The sequence below is a fragment of the Aegilops tauschii genome, chromosome 2 (assembly GCF_002575655.3).
Source record: "Aegilops tauschii subsp. strangulata cultivar AL8/78 chromosome 2, Aet v6.0, whole genome shotgun sequence".
In the NCBI taxonomy this organism is placed as follows: domain Eukaryota; kingdom Viridiplantae; phylum Streptophyta; class Magnoliopsida; order Poales; family Poaceae; genus Aegilops; species Aegilops tauschii.
In genome coordinates, this window is record NC_053036.3 from 84,241,995 (window position 1) to 84,255,805 (window position 13,811).

At 47.4% G+C, this 13,811-nt stretch overlaps 1 protein-coding gene across 1 annotated transcript; it reads right to left on the minus strand.

Annotated features, from left to right (window-relative positions):
* Window positions 1-8,488: 8,488 nt before the first annotated feature.
* On the minus strand, window positions 8,489-11,739 carry LOC109742575 (uncharacterized). Its single transcript, XM_020301670.4, has 5 exons — window positions 10,969-11,739; window positions 9,811-10,251; window positions 9,201-9,281; window positions 8,980-9,074; window positions 8,489-8,898 (listed from the first exon to the last, which is right to left on the minus strand). Exons 1-4 carry the CDS (start codon window positions 11,681-11,683, stop codon window positions 8,983-8,985), a joined length of 1,329 nt encoding a protein of 442 aa, XP_020157259.1. The 5' UTR covers window positions 11,684-11,739; the 3' UTR covers window positions 8,489-8,898; window positions 8,980-8,982.
* Window positions 11,740-13,811: the final 2,072 nt, after the last annotated feature.

Here is a 13,811-nt window from a genome sequence, read left to right on the forward strand (position 1 = left end):
GGCCGCTTATGAAATCTGAAAGTTGGCCGGCCGGCGGCTTCTGCCCCCATGTAACCAGTACCGGGGTGTTCGGGATGAAAACACTCTTTATCCAGATTTTTGGTCCTTTGAGGAGGTGTTTAACGCAACGAACCAGGCAATCAGACTATACGGCTTTACCACTCTCACTTAGCCATAGAAGTCTACAATTTTAAATTTTTTTCGTAGCCCCTGGTATTCGGAAGGCCGAACTTGGGGCGCTATACACGCCTAAATCGGACAAGGCCGATTCCTCGTCCGAAGCGGAAAAAATCTTTAAGGATTTGAGACCTCTCGAACAGCGACCATCTCTCGCCGCATCATGACAGTCAGTTTTCGGCTTTCTCTACTGAGGAGCTCGCCTAGATGAACCAGGACACAATCGCAGTAGTTCTCCCGGTGGCACATTAGCCGATATAGCGGAACGTAAGGTATCAAAACACGGGAGCCGGGCAAACCCAACATTTGACCCAAGACATGATTCGGAGTTGATGCATATAATGCTATAAGTTCGGGGTGCCGCACTATTGAAAGTGTTCAGACTTTTCTTGCCGTGTTATGGGGTACACTGAAGCCCCTGGCGAACCAATCGTACCAAAATGTACGGGTGCAAATTTAAATAAACAACAAACAATGAAAAAAAAAGAAATGTAATAATAAGCTGACGCTGTACATTATGTTCCATTGATATTTGAATAGTACGTCAAGGCGTATGCATACTAGTAGTGTGATAAGCAAAATAGGACTATTTGACATGTCCTAGCCAAGAGCGAGCTGCGTGCGGGCATGTAAAACAGGTATACCGATCGTTAGCAGAGACCACCTAGTAATTCCCCTGTACGTCAAAGCTTCTTGCCTCCTTGGCGCTTCCGTCCCGTGATGGGTCCAACGATCAGGTTATTGGAAGAGCTTTCAAAAAATAGGGACCTGAAAGAAAGAAAAAGGGTGTAGATACACGGGTCCTGGGGCGGTTGAGCTGCATTGTGAGCCGTATTGTAGTTGTGCCTCCGCCTGTACCTATGGTATTTTAAGTGCATAATTATGTACGCGCGGCACGAATTCCGTTGCTTGACTGGGACTAGGACGGAGGCCGAATTGTTAGGCGAGTCTAGGACATGCCAGACGATCCTGTTGCAGAGTACTCCGGACTCGCTTAGCGGTGTCCGGGGGCTTTATGGCCGAACTGGAGGTCTGCCTGAAAAGGCTGCTCTGTGCTTCTGCTGCGAGGGCCGCAGTGTGCTCCTCTGTACGGAGGGAGCGCTCTGTGTTTCCATTGACTGTTATAACCCCGCGAGGACCTGGCATCTTGAGTTTGAGGTATGCATAATGCGGTACCGCATTGAATCTGGCAAATGCGGTTCGTCCGAGCAGTGCGTGGTAGCCACTGCGGAATGGGACGATATCGAAGAGTAACTCCTCGCTTCGGAAGTTGTCCGGAGATCCGAAGACTACTTCTAATGTGATCGAGCCCGTGCAGCGAGCCTCTACGCCTGGTATGACGCCTTTAAAGGTGGTTTTGGTGGGTTTGATCCTGGAGGGATCGATGCCCATTTTGCGCACGGTATCCTGATAAAGCAGGTTCAAGCTGCTGCCACCGTCCATGAGGACTCGTGTTAGGTGGAATCCGTCGATGATAGGGTCAAGGACCAATGCGGCCGAACCGCCGTGACGGATACTGGTAGGATGGTCCCTGCGATCAAAAGTGATCGGACAAGAAGACCATGGATTAAACTTTGGGGCGACTGGCTCCATCGCGTAGACGTCCCTTAGTGCATGCTTCCGCTCCCGCTTGGGAATATGGGTGGCGTATATCATGTTCACCATTTTCACTTGGGGAGGAAATTTCTTCTGTCCTCCCGTATTCGGCGGCCGGGGCTCGTCGTCGTCGTCGCTGTGCAGCCCCTTTTCCTTGTTTTCGGCATTCAACTTGCCGGCCTGTTTAAACACCCAGCATTCCCTGTTGGTGTGGTTGGCTGGTTTATCGGGGGTGCCATGAATTTGACACGAGCGATCGAGTATACGGTCCAGATTGGACGGGCCCGAACTGTTTCTTTTGAATGGCTTCTTCCGCTGACTGGACTTAGAGCCACTGAATCCGGCATTGACGGCCGTGTCTGCGGCGTTATCCCCATTTTTGTGGCGCTTATGCTTGTTGCGTCGGGGCTTGCCGCTGCTATCTCTGGCCTCTGATGTGCCAGGATTGCTCGCCGTATTACTGCTACGAGCCAACCAGCTATCCTCGCCCGCACAAAAGCGGGTCATAAGTGTTGTGAGGGCTGCCATGGTCTTCGGCTTCTCTTGGCCGAGGTGTCGGGCAAGCCACTCGTCACGGATGTTATGCTTAAAGGCTGCTAGGGCTTCGGCATCCGGAGAGTCGACAATTTGGTTCTTTTTGGTTAGGAACCGAGTCCAGAATTTCCTGGCTGACTCTCCGGGTTGTTGAGTAATGTGACTTAAATCGTCGGCGTCCGGAGGTCGCACATAAGTGCCCTGGAAGTTATTCAGGAACGCGTCTTCCAAGTTCTCCCAACTTCCAATGGAGTTTGCCGGCAAACTATTCAGCCAATGCCAAGCTGGTCCCTTGAGTTTTAGTGGGAGGTACTTGATGGCGTGTAGATCGTCGCCGCGGGCCATGTGAATGTGGAGAAGGAAACCTTCGATCCATACCGCGGGATTTGTTGTCCCATCATATGATTCTATTTTTACGGGTTTAAACCCTTCCGGGAACTCATGGTCCATTACTTCGTCAGTGAAGCATAAGGGGTGTGCCGGCGCCTCTGTGCCGGGCTATATCACGACGCAGTTCAAGTGAGTCTGGTCGATTGTGTTCGACCCGGCCGGATTTATATCCGGCGTGATGATCGCCAACAAGCGTTGGGGCGCGCCCCCGTGATCCGAAGATCGATCTTGACTGCCCTGCTTTGTTTTCCAATACATCTCGCAGGTCCTACGTGTGGCCCCGGGCCTTTGTGTTATTATTTGACTGGCACCGGGGTGCGGGCTGGTGTTTGGGCTGATATGCCTTGTCCTGGCCACGTGGTGGCCGGTCAGCCGCATCCTGCTCTAGTGTCTCCTCCTCAAATTGAGGTAACAATTTTCGTTTTGGGTAACTTTTTGTTGGGCGCTCGAGTCCATATTCCTCGGTTGCCAGGACCTCAGTCCATCTATCAGTTAGCAGATCCTGATCAGCTTGAAGCTGTTGCTGCTTTTTCTTCAGGCTCTTTGCAGTGGCTATAAGCCGGCGCTTGAAGCGCTCCTGCTCGACGGGGTCCTCAGGCACGATGAATTCTTCGTCGCCAAGGCTCACTTCGTCTTCGGGGAGGGGCATGTAATTATCGTCCTCCAAGTCTCCATCCATTGCCTGTTTATCGGGGCTATCTTGCCCATCTTCCCGTTCGGCCTGCTCGAAGTCTGGCCCGGCGGGGTTGTTTTCGTCTTCGGCACCGTCCGAAGCGTTATTGTCTCCTGTGCCGGTATCATTATTTTTGCCATGGCGAGGCTTAGAACAGCGCCTATGACGCCGGTGCTTAGATTGCTTCTCAAGGGTATTATCCTCCATTGCCTCATTGACATTGCCTTCTTTGGGTGTGTCCACCATGTATATGTCGTATGATGAGGTGGTTGTCCAGCGCCCAGTGAGCGGTGGTTCCTGTTCTTCTCCGGCATCGTCGTCCATACCGTCGATGTCTTCGGAGTCGAAGTCAAGCATGTCGGTTACGTCGTCGATAGTGGCTATTAAGTGGGTGGTGGGTGGGAGACGAATTTCTTCGTCGTCCGCTTCCCACTCGAGCCGGACATAGTTCGGTCGCGAGTCTCCTGACAGGGAGAGAGATCTCAATGAATTTAGCACGTCTCCCAAGGGAGAGTGCTGAAAGATATCCATGGAGGTAAACTCCATGACCGGTGCCCAATCAGATTCTATAGGCACGGAGGTACGCGGTTCGGAGCCTATGGCCGGAAACGAGTCTGAGGATCCGATGACACAGGCCTCATTGAAGGCGAAGCCTGTGTTCGGCTCTATCGCCGCTGAGTGTGCGGCCTCCGTGGCGGGGTCCATCCACCCGTCCTCGGATGGCACGATCGGCTCCAGATTAAGAGCCGGGGCAGACGCAGGCGCGATCTCACAAACACCGTCCGATGGCAGATCTAAGTCATGCTCATCGTGACTGTTCGGCGCACCTGCCATGGGCTCGAATCCGTCGAAAATCAAATCTCCGCGGATGTCGGCCGTATAGTTCAAGCTTCCAAACCTGATCTGATGACCAGGGGCGTAGCTATCGATCTGCTCCAGATGGCCAAGCGAGTTGGCCCGCAGTGCGAAGCCGTCGAATACGAAGATCTGTCCGGGGAGGAAAACCTCACCCTGGATCGCATCGTTGAAGATGATTGAAGGAGCCATCAAGCCTTATCGTGACGACACAGTGGAACTCTCAATGAAAGCACCAATGTCGGTGTCAAAACCGGCGGATCTCGGGTAGGGGGTCCCGAACTGTGCGTCTAAGACTGATGGTAACAGGAGGCGGGGGACACAATGTTTACCCAGGTTTGGGCCCTCTCGATGGAGGTAATACCCTACTTCCTGCTTGATTGATCTTGATGATATGAGTATTACAAAAGTTGATCTACCACGAGATCATAGAGGCTAAACCCTAGAAGCTAGCCTATGATTATGATTGTTGATGGTCCTACAGACTAAACCCTCCGGTTTATATAGACACCGGAGGGGGCTAGGGTTACACAGAGTCGGTTACAGAGAAGGAGATCTACATATCCGAATCGCCAAGCTTGCCTTCCACGCAAAGGAGAGTCCCATCCGGACACGGGACGAAGTCTTCAATCTTGTATCTTCATAGTCCAACAGTCCGGCCAAAGTATATAGTCCGGCAGTCCAGTTGTCCGAGGACCCCCTAATCCAGGACTCCCTCACCCATGCCTTATTTTGTTCGAATCAAATCAAGCCACGTATGCGGGAGCACGGATGGGCGCACGTGCGGGCGCAGACAAGTCTCGTCCCATTTTATGAGACAAATCCCAGAAATCGTTGGTTTTACTGCTCCTTGTGTTGTTTCTTTCTTCTTTGTATTTAAGTTGCATGATTTTCTTTGTAAAAAATAATATATATTTCTCGTTTGCGTCTTATTGAGTCTTATGTTTCAAACAGAGGAAATCTTAAAAAAGATTTCTGCTTGGCTCTTGTTGCTTTATCCTTTGAACTAATGAAAGCACTTTTCCTTGTAGTTGGGGCGTGTTTGGCTGTGCCCCCAGCCGGACCTCATTTATTTGCTTTCAGTACTCTACACTGTGCTACCCTTTGTTGTTGGATGCTTGGCGGTTGTGCTTTATAATGTAAAGCGGGGGAAACCCTTTTTCGCAACTAATGAAAACACGAAAAATATTTCTTTGTCTTCTTTTTCTATATAGCAGTTTTCAGCTTCAGTCCAGGGCAACAATTGCACTATATTATTATGTTTATTCATGTTATTCAAGTTGTGCAAGTGAAAAGACAATAATGATGAATACTTAATGAAGTGGCGGCGGCGAAGAAAGCTGGTATGATCATGCTTTGCTTTGTTTAAGTACATATTTTTATCTACGTGATTGCTTTATGGTGTTGTATGATAGTCATCTAGTGCATAACGAGAGTTTGATGATTCATGCTTCCTCATATTGAGTTTCAATTAACTAGGAGTGTATGATGAGTTGTCTTGGATGTTAACATGCATTAAATTGTGACATAATGTGGTATGTTACCATGGTATTTCTCTTCTGAAGCAATCAGGTGGCTTGACTTGGCACATGTTTACACATAATTGAGAGATCCCAATTTAGCCTGAAGGTATTACGATTTTAGAATGTATTATCATGTTTATGTTGCCGCTTAATGCTTACATATTCAGAATGCATGATTATGATCGTTATGCTCTCTCGTTGGCCGCTTCTTGATCTGTAATAAGCATGAATTCTGCCAGTGCATCCTAATACTTGAGCCGAGTTTTTCATAAGAGTCCACCATACACACCAATCATGATCGAGAAAGGTCATTCCAAGTTAATTATCATCGCCACGCCCAAAAATCTTTCGTTGTTCAAGTTTTCGAAGAAGGAAAGTAAGTAGTTTTCTATTTTCCTTGTAATGGCTGTAAATAAGCAAATAAAATATATCCAACTATGGCATAAAGAAAGGGAATCAAATAAATTCAAAGTGCAAAGCCTTAAGTGGCCACTATATAGATTAGACATATCTTTATGTTCTTCAAATTATGAAAGCAACTCTTGAATAAGGCATCAAGAGTTTGCCACTACCAAAAATAAAGTGCACAACAATCCCTGCTTCCCTCTGAGAAGGACCTACCCATTTACTTTTATGTTGTGTCATTACCTTCCTTGAGCACCAACATAGAGAGCATAGTTATCATTCTTAGCATAACATACATTTTGTCCAGGTAATACTAGGTAATATAAGTGCGATGCTTTGTTGTAAACCATGATATTTAGACGCCGCCTGAACTTCTTCGGTGGCTTGCAATTAGGTATTGCTTCACAATAAAGGACTAGCGAGATACCATGACAAGATTCCAATCAATCAATAAGTTATAATAAACCATCTCGAAGGACACTAGCACACAAAACAACTTGTAAAAGAATAAAATTAGACTAAAACTTATATAAGCCATCTTCTAGTTTGAAAAATAATCTGAACAAATAGTAAGTGATAGGGACACCTGCAAACACTCTCGACATACAAGAGCTTGAAGACCGCAGCAACCAACCGCTGCTAACAACGAGATCTAATAGCGGTTAAAAGAACATCTGTTGGGGCATCACCCCATGCAGCGTAGACTTGTAATCCTTTATCACCAATCTAGAGGTTGTAGAAAACAGATCTTGCCGTAGAACAAAACAAATAAAGTGGTCAAAGCCACAGTGTCAATAAATATTCCAACCGCTTCCTTTGATAGATGCACTAGTCGGTAAGATCTAAAGAGCCAACAAATCTGGCATCATTTGTTTTGCAACACATATCCTCACATATAGTGCCTGAGCGTGACAAGTAACTAAGGGGGTGCCATTTAAAAAAAATCAAGACTATAAAAGAGTATTGAACGAGAGCACGCAAAATGAGTACTTCGGAGTCTTGCATTGTTCTTTTTTTGCAAGTAGGAGTCTTGCATTGTTGATGAAGCCACCGACACGTCCGACTTTCCGGTAGCGACATCTAGCTCGACGAGCACTGCCTGCAACCTGGGGAAGTCTGTAGACGCATTGATCTCTTTGCAGAAGGAGCAAAGGAGTCGATCAGTGCAGCGACGACACGATCATCGGCGCGCGCCAGGTCGAGGTAGAATTCATTACCGATGCCGAAGAAGGGTTCGTCACAAGCACCACCAAGCCCTGCAGCTTGCTCCATGGTGCTGCCCCGGGCATCTCCGATCGTGACAAGGACATCAATCGCCGGGTTGCAACTTCCTACAGCTCGCTGCATGTCACATACACGGCCACGGCCACGACCACTACCTGACTGCCATTCTACTTCTAAATCGACCAGTTTCTCTTTACCGAGCCAGAATATTTAGTCGTATAATTTTATTTCTCACTTTTGGAAGGGGGGGTGTCGTGGCCCCCTTTGGCCTCTAGGAGGCTCCGCCAGTGCTCACATACTCTTTGTTAATGCCGAGTCAAACGCCAGCAAGGTTGGGAGAGGCTGAAGAGACCTTATTCCTACCCCCGATTGCCGGTTCAACCTTGTCGATGTTATTAGAAAAACAAAAACCAACCGAAACCATTACCTATAAAAAATAATGAATAAGACGCTCCCTACTCCTTCGACGGTGACGTGGAAGCACAACGGCTGGGGAGAGATTTCCAAGTTGCATGGACTTGGAAGTTGGAATGCAGGATCCTTTGCAGACCTGGCCAAACGGGCCGGCCCGCCATGGCACGATTATTAGCCAGGCCGTGCCGTGCCGGTCCACGTGCTGCCCCCTCCAGCCCAGGCACAACCCAGAATCTTTACGGGCCGGCTCGGCGGCACGCCTGGCCTGTTAGGCTGCCGGCCTGCTAGGCTGTTTTTGGGCCAAATTTGGTCTATTGGCTATTTTTTCGGCTATATATATATCAAAAAAAAATCTAAATAAAAATAAAATAAATAAACGGGCCGTGCCATGCCGGCCCGCGTGCTCAACCTTCAGTGGCGTGCCGTGTGCCGGGCCTGGCCCATTTAGCACGTGCCGTGTGGACGCAGCTGCTTTTCTGGAGCGCTCCACAAAACAACATGCAGGTCGGGAAGCTGCTCGATCGGCCTTTTCACAGCCGCAGGCAGCTCCAAATACATCCTTTTGCCACTCCCTCCGTCCCAGAGTCTCGGGGTTTGTTCAAATTTGAACCAAGAGTTTATTGTGGTCTGTGACAGCGAGAAGATCAAGTAAACATAAAAAATAATCTTCCATGTGCAGCACGCACGGACAAACATGAAGGAGAAATACAGCATGGAACTAGCTATCAATAAAACGGCTGCGTTAATTTGACATACAGCCATGTCATCCCACTATAAGAAACTGAAAGGAGAAAAGGAACATTGTAAGCTGAACATTGTTGGCAGCCCGGTTTTATTCGGAGGCAACAGCTCATGACTAAGTATCTTCTGCATCTTGGGTCAAAATGACATTTTTCCTGATCAACAGCATTAAAAAAAAACATAATTTTTGGTGTCTCAGGAACTCCATGACCGATGCAAACTGGAATATCCGAGTACAAAGCTTGGAAGGGCCTTCCGCCGAAGTGACAGCACATCCAGTGCAAATACAGATCTGTGCTCGCTACAAAATCCACAACAAAGAGCAGAGGACCTGCCACCAGAGGCACGCTAATTTTGCACGTAGACCTGAAGCATTACCATTACGAGACCAGAGTCAGATACCGTCTCTGATTGACAATTTGGTGCAAAAAGAGTGGCAGAACGTGCCTGTTAACGCTTGACCCATTGGAAGCTCTTCCTTGCCTTTGCCTTTCCAGGCTTCTTCCTTTCGACCACACGCGAATCTCTGGTTAAATATCCAGCTGTTTGGAGCAAAAACAACGACATAAGTAACTTTGGAAGACCAAGTGCTAATGAGAAAAGACAGCAATTGCTACGACGCTCGCTCAGCCTAGCAATGCAGTCCTTGTTTCTAATTCTGCTTTTACCTGCTTTGAGATATGGGCGTAGTCCTGGTTCCCAATTCTGTAAGGCTCTGCTGATCCCTAGGCGCACAGCTCCAACTTGACCTACAGTTAGAGAAAAGGAACTCCATTTGGAAGAGGTTTGGGTGCAACAGAAAGTGCAATAGTTGAAAGGTGCAAGGGATCCAGCACCAGAAATGAATTGTTAAACACTGGTTCTTCTAAACCTACACTTGCAAGCATATTTCAGGTTCTAGGATCCTTGGAAACAGCATGAAGAAATATATACTCCATGATTGTAAAGATATAATACTTCTCCCAGAACCCAATCATAACTGAAAGACATACATTGTTTTAAATTGTTGAATGCATGCCAGTCATAGCATATTGATGTGTCATGTGAAGATGCAATTTTGCACAAACATGCATATCTTGGTTTATGCATGAGTATCTGACCCATTTCAGTACATAAAACGCATGGATTAGTACATGCATATGCTACCATGTGCTGAGCGCATCCATATAATATCCAGCACATCTACCTCTAACATGATTGTAAAAATACCACTTTCATATTGACATGACAATGGATATGACTAGCCTGTAGAGAGATGATTGAACTTTTGAAACTGACCTGAAACACCACCACCTTTCACAGTACAAGCTACATCCCAAAGCCCCAACGTCTTGGTCACAGTAAATGGCCGGAGAAGATCAGCTCGATGATCCAGAATTGGGAAGTAAGCATCAAACTGCTTGTCATTGACAACAAACTTGCCATCACCAGGCTGAATCCAAACACGGGCAATGCTGCACTTCCTTTTACCTGTACCATAAGCCCTTCCTTTCTCATCAACTTGTCTCACACGTGCCTTGGCAATTTCCTCTTGCATTTGGCGTTCTACTTCTGCCCTGCTTGATGTTGCATTCATTTTCTGGATAGCTCTATCTTGTATTTCACTCAGAGGAGGCAATCCTGGTATTCCCCTGGCATCCTTCAAGAGGATCAAACTGTCAATCATCTCCTCCGTAATCCCAGAGGCAGAAATTAGATCCCCAAATGCACGATCAGGACCTGCAACCAGGGAAAACTTTTGTTATCACTAGGGATGCAAGTGGGGCGGGCTAGCGGACAATACCATTATACTCCCTCCGTTCCTAAATATAAGTCTTTTTAGAGATTTCAAATGGACCACAACGTACGGATGTATATAGACATATTTTAGAGTGTAGATTCACTCATTTTGCTCCGTATGTAGTCCCTTGTTGGAATCTCTAAAAAGACTTACATTTGGGAACAGAGGGAGTACAAATGTAGTGTTAATTTTAGGCAAGTGATGAGCTAATTGATAAGTTTTTTCTGGGACAAGCAGGATGCCGATTGCACCCCTAATTATCACTGTGTTACTTATATCGCATGCACTGTTGATCCCCACATACAGTGTTAGTCAAATCAGAATAAAAATCTGTAAAATCATCACACGCAGCAGCTGTGGCATGCCTTGACAAGTTCGCAGTCCACAGGCCCATCTCTAGACAAGCGAATATCAGTAAAATGGTAATTGCAGCTTTCAGTTCAAGTGCAGGAACCCAGTATGATTACGATTGTGATCCTATATCAGCATTCAGTCAATTACTTTAACTAATTCTGCACGCATAAACACAACCATATGCAGAGTCACTTAACTAATCTGGCACCAATAAATACAACCTCATGCAACCCAATTTAGTTAGTTACTAGAGTACTGAGAAATCAAACTGCACGTATACATAATATGCATTTCTAGATCACCTTTGAGAGTCTCCATCAGCTGCTGCTCCCTCGCCTTGTCCTCCTGCCGCTGGCGCTCCGCATCTTCTTCTTTCCTATCAACAAGCTCCTCGATCTGAGCACCCTCATCCGCGATCCCCTCTAGCCCCACATCAAGCACAGCCGCGGCGAAGGGATCGTCTTTCTCGTCCTCCAAATCCCACGTCCACGGCTCGGCCGGGGCCGCCTTTCTCGCGGTAGGCGCTGCCGCGGCCGCATCCTTTCTCGCGGCGAACGGGTCGTCTTTCTCACCCTCCAAATCCCACGTCCACGGCTCGGCCGGGGCCGCCTTCCTCACGGCAGGCGCTGCCGCGGCCGCATCCTTGTAGATCTCCTCGAACACGTCGGCCTTGTCGCTGTCCTCCGCGCGGAAGTCCTTCGACCACGGGCCCTCGACGACGGCGCTCGATCCTAGCGGCGCTTCGCCGGGGACGGCGGCGGCGGGGTCCACATCGGCGAAGGGGTCCGGATCTCCGGAGTCCTGCGTGAAGGCCCAGGGTCTTCGGGTGTCGTCGTCGCCGCCGGAGGTGGAGAGCAGCCGCGGCGAGAGGAGGCGGGCGGGGAGGCGGCGAAATGGGAGAGGGGCGGAGAGAGGATGCGGTGTCGGGGGGGCAGCGGCGGCGTTGGTGGTCGTGGTTAGGGTCTGGAGGCCGCGCCGGAGGTGGTGGGAGGGGTGGAGGAGGCGGCGGAGCAGCATGGTGGTGCGCGGAGGTGGGCGGCAACCATTCGTGGAGTGGTACACTAGGGTTTTAGCGGCATAACTGATTTTAGTTTTCTTGTATCCGCTTGCTCTGGGCGAACATCCTCTCCACGAGCTTACGTAATACGAACGTGAAAGCGTATTTTGGTTGGTTCGTTTTCCAGGGAGAAAAAAACTTGAAGGCTCCAAGCAAGCGGATTCCGGCTGCTGCAGTTTCCACGGAGGAAAAAACTTGAAGGCTCCAAGCAAAGGATTACACCTGGCCAAACGGTAGCACGCCCACACCTGCGTGAGAGCCGCTCTTTGGAGAGGTATCAAACACACTTCCATTACACGATTACTCCTTCCAAATACACTTGATACATAGCTGCTGGACACTTGATACATAAGTAGAGTACTTAATATCTGAAATCAGGCTCACATACAACCATTACAGCTTAAAATTTACTCGTACAAAAATATCAACTTCACTAGAAATTAAGTAAGGGTCATAAAACTGCTGCCGGGACACCAAAGGACTAAAGCAGCACCACATGCAGCGTCCACCATTTTAAGTTGCTTGCTAAGCCTTCTGTAATACTCTCTCCATTCCTAATATAAGTCTTTGGAAAGATTTCACTATGAACCACATAGGGAGCAAAATGAGTGAATTTATACTCTAAAATGCATCTAGATACATTCGTATGTGGTCCATAGTGAAATCTCTACAAAGACTTATATTTTGAAACGGAGGGAGTATTCAGTATCAGACCTGCACATGAAAAAGCAATTGTATTAGGTAAGCCTTTTAATAAAGATTTTTTAATTTTGGGGTATAATAATATTAATGTAAATAGGACTATCTAAGAGAAACTCTAGCGCTAGATTCGTTAAAGAAATCAAGGTTTGGCTGTAAGAAAGAAGGGAATGTTGCTTTGATAGAAGACAGTGACAAGCAAGCCCCATCGGCAAGTTAAGCACGATCAGTCTCACCAAGCTCAGAATAGATACATGAAATATATAAGGATAACAATGCGAAGAAATTTGTGTATAATAGTTGTTCATAAGGAATGGGGTCGTTTTAAATCTGCTAGAGTTGATCTAAGTAAAGCTAGGCAATGTAAGTGCATCTAGTGCCCGTTAGTGATTTTGGTGTATTGAAGACTTATAGGTTAAGGGACTGATGCGTTTGTGAGTATACACAGGTCTATAAGTCTATGAGGAGTTTGATATTTATAGAGAAAGTCGACCCCTAAAAATGATTGTCTTCGACTGAAGACTTTGGATTTCTGAAGACTTTCTGAAGACTTTGAAAGTGAAGAAATTGGTGTGACCTTGAAGACTTGCCATTCATTTGAGGAACATGAAGCGTGAATACTTTTGTTTTCGTAGTTTCATTTTCTCTTTCTTGAGTCATAGGAAACACCGTACTGTTAAAGGGGGTCGAGGAAATACTAAGGAAAAAATTTCCATGTGATGCTCAACTCAAAATCCTACACCTATCAATCCCTTTGAGTGAAGCCATTGGAAATCTCATACAGTTCAGTCAATTTCTTCAGTGACAGAGACGAAGTTCTTCTGGTCGCTGAGGAATTTGTTCTGACTGAGGAGTTAGGAATTCGCCAGTGCGGATTGCCTACACAGTGAGGAACATGATAGCCCTGAGGAATTTGAGCCTCAAATATCCGACCGTTGCTGTGCTACGAGCCAGTTGTCCCAAAATATCTACCCACCTAACGGTCATATCATTAAAGGGCATTTATGTCTTATCATGTCGGGCTGCTCCCTAGGCTATAAATAGCCGCCCCCTACAACCACTAGCTGGTTGGCCGCTCCGAGAGAAACTGACACTTGTCATTTGAGAGCATCCCATCCTCCGAGGACTTTGAGCGAAAATCATCAAGTGAGGAAAACCAAAACCCAAACCCAAACACCTACAAACCCAAAGTGATTGAGCATCACTGAAGAGATTGATCCTGCGTGGATCCGACGCTTGTTACCTTTGAAGACTGTGCATCTTCCAGACGGTTAGGCGTCATGGTCTAGAGCATCCAAGAGGAATTGTGGATCGCCGAGTGACCGAGTTTGTGAAGGTTTGGAAGTCACCTGAAGACTTACCACGAGTGGTTGCGCGAGGTTTGTGTGA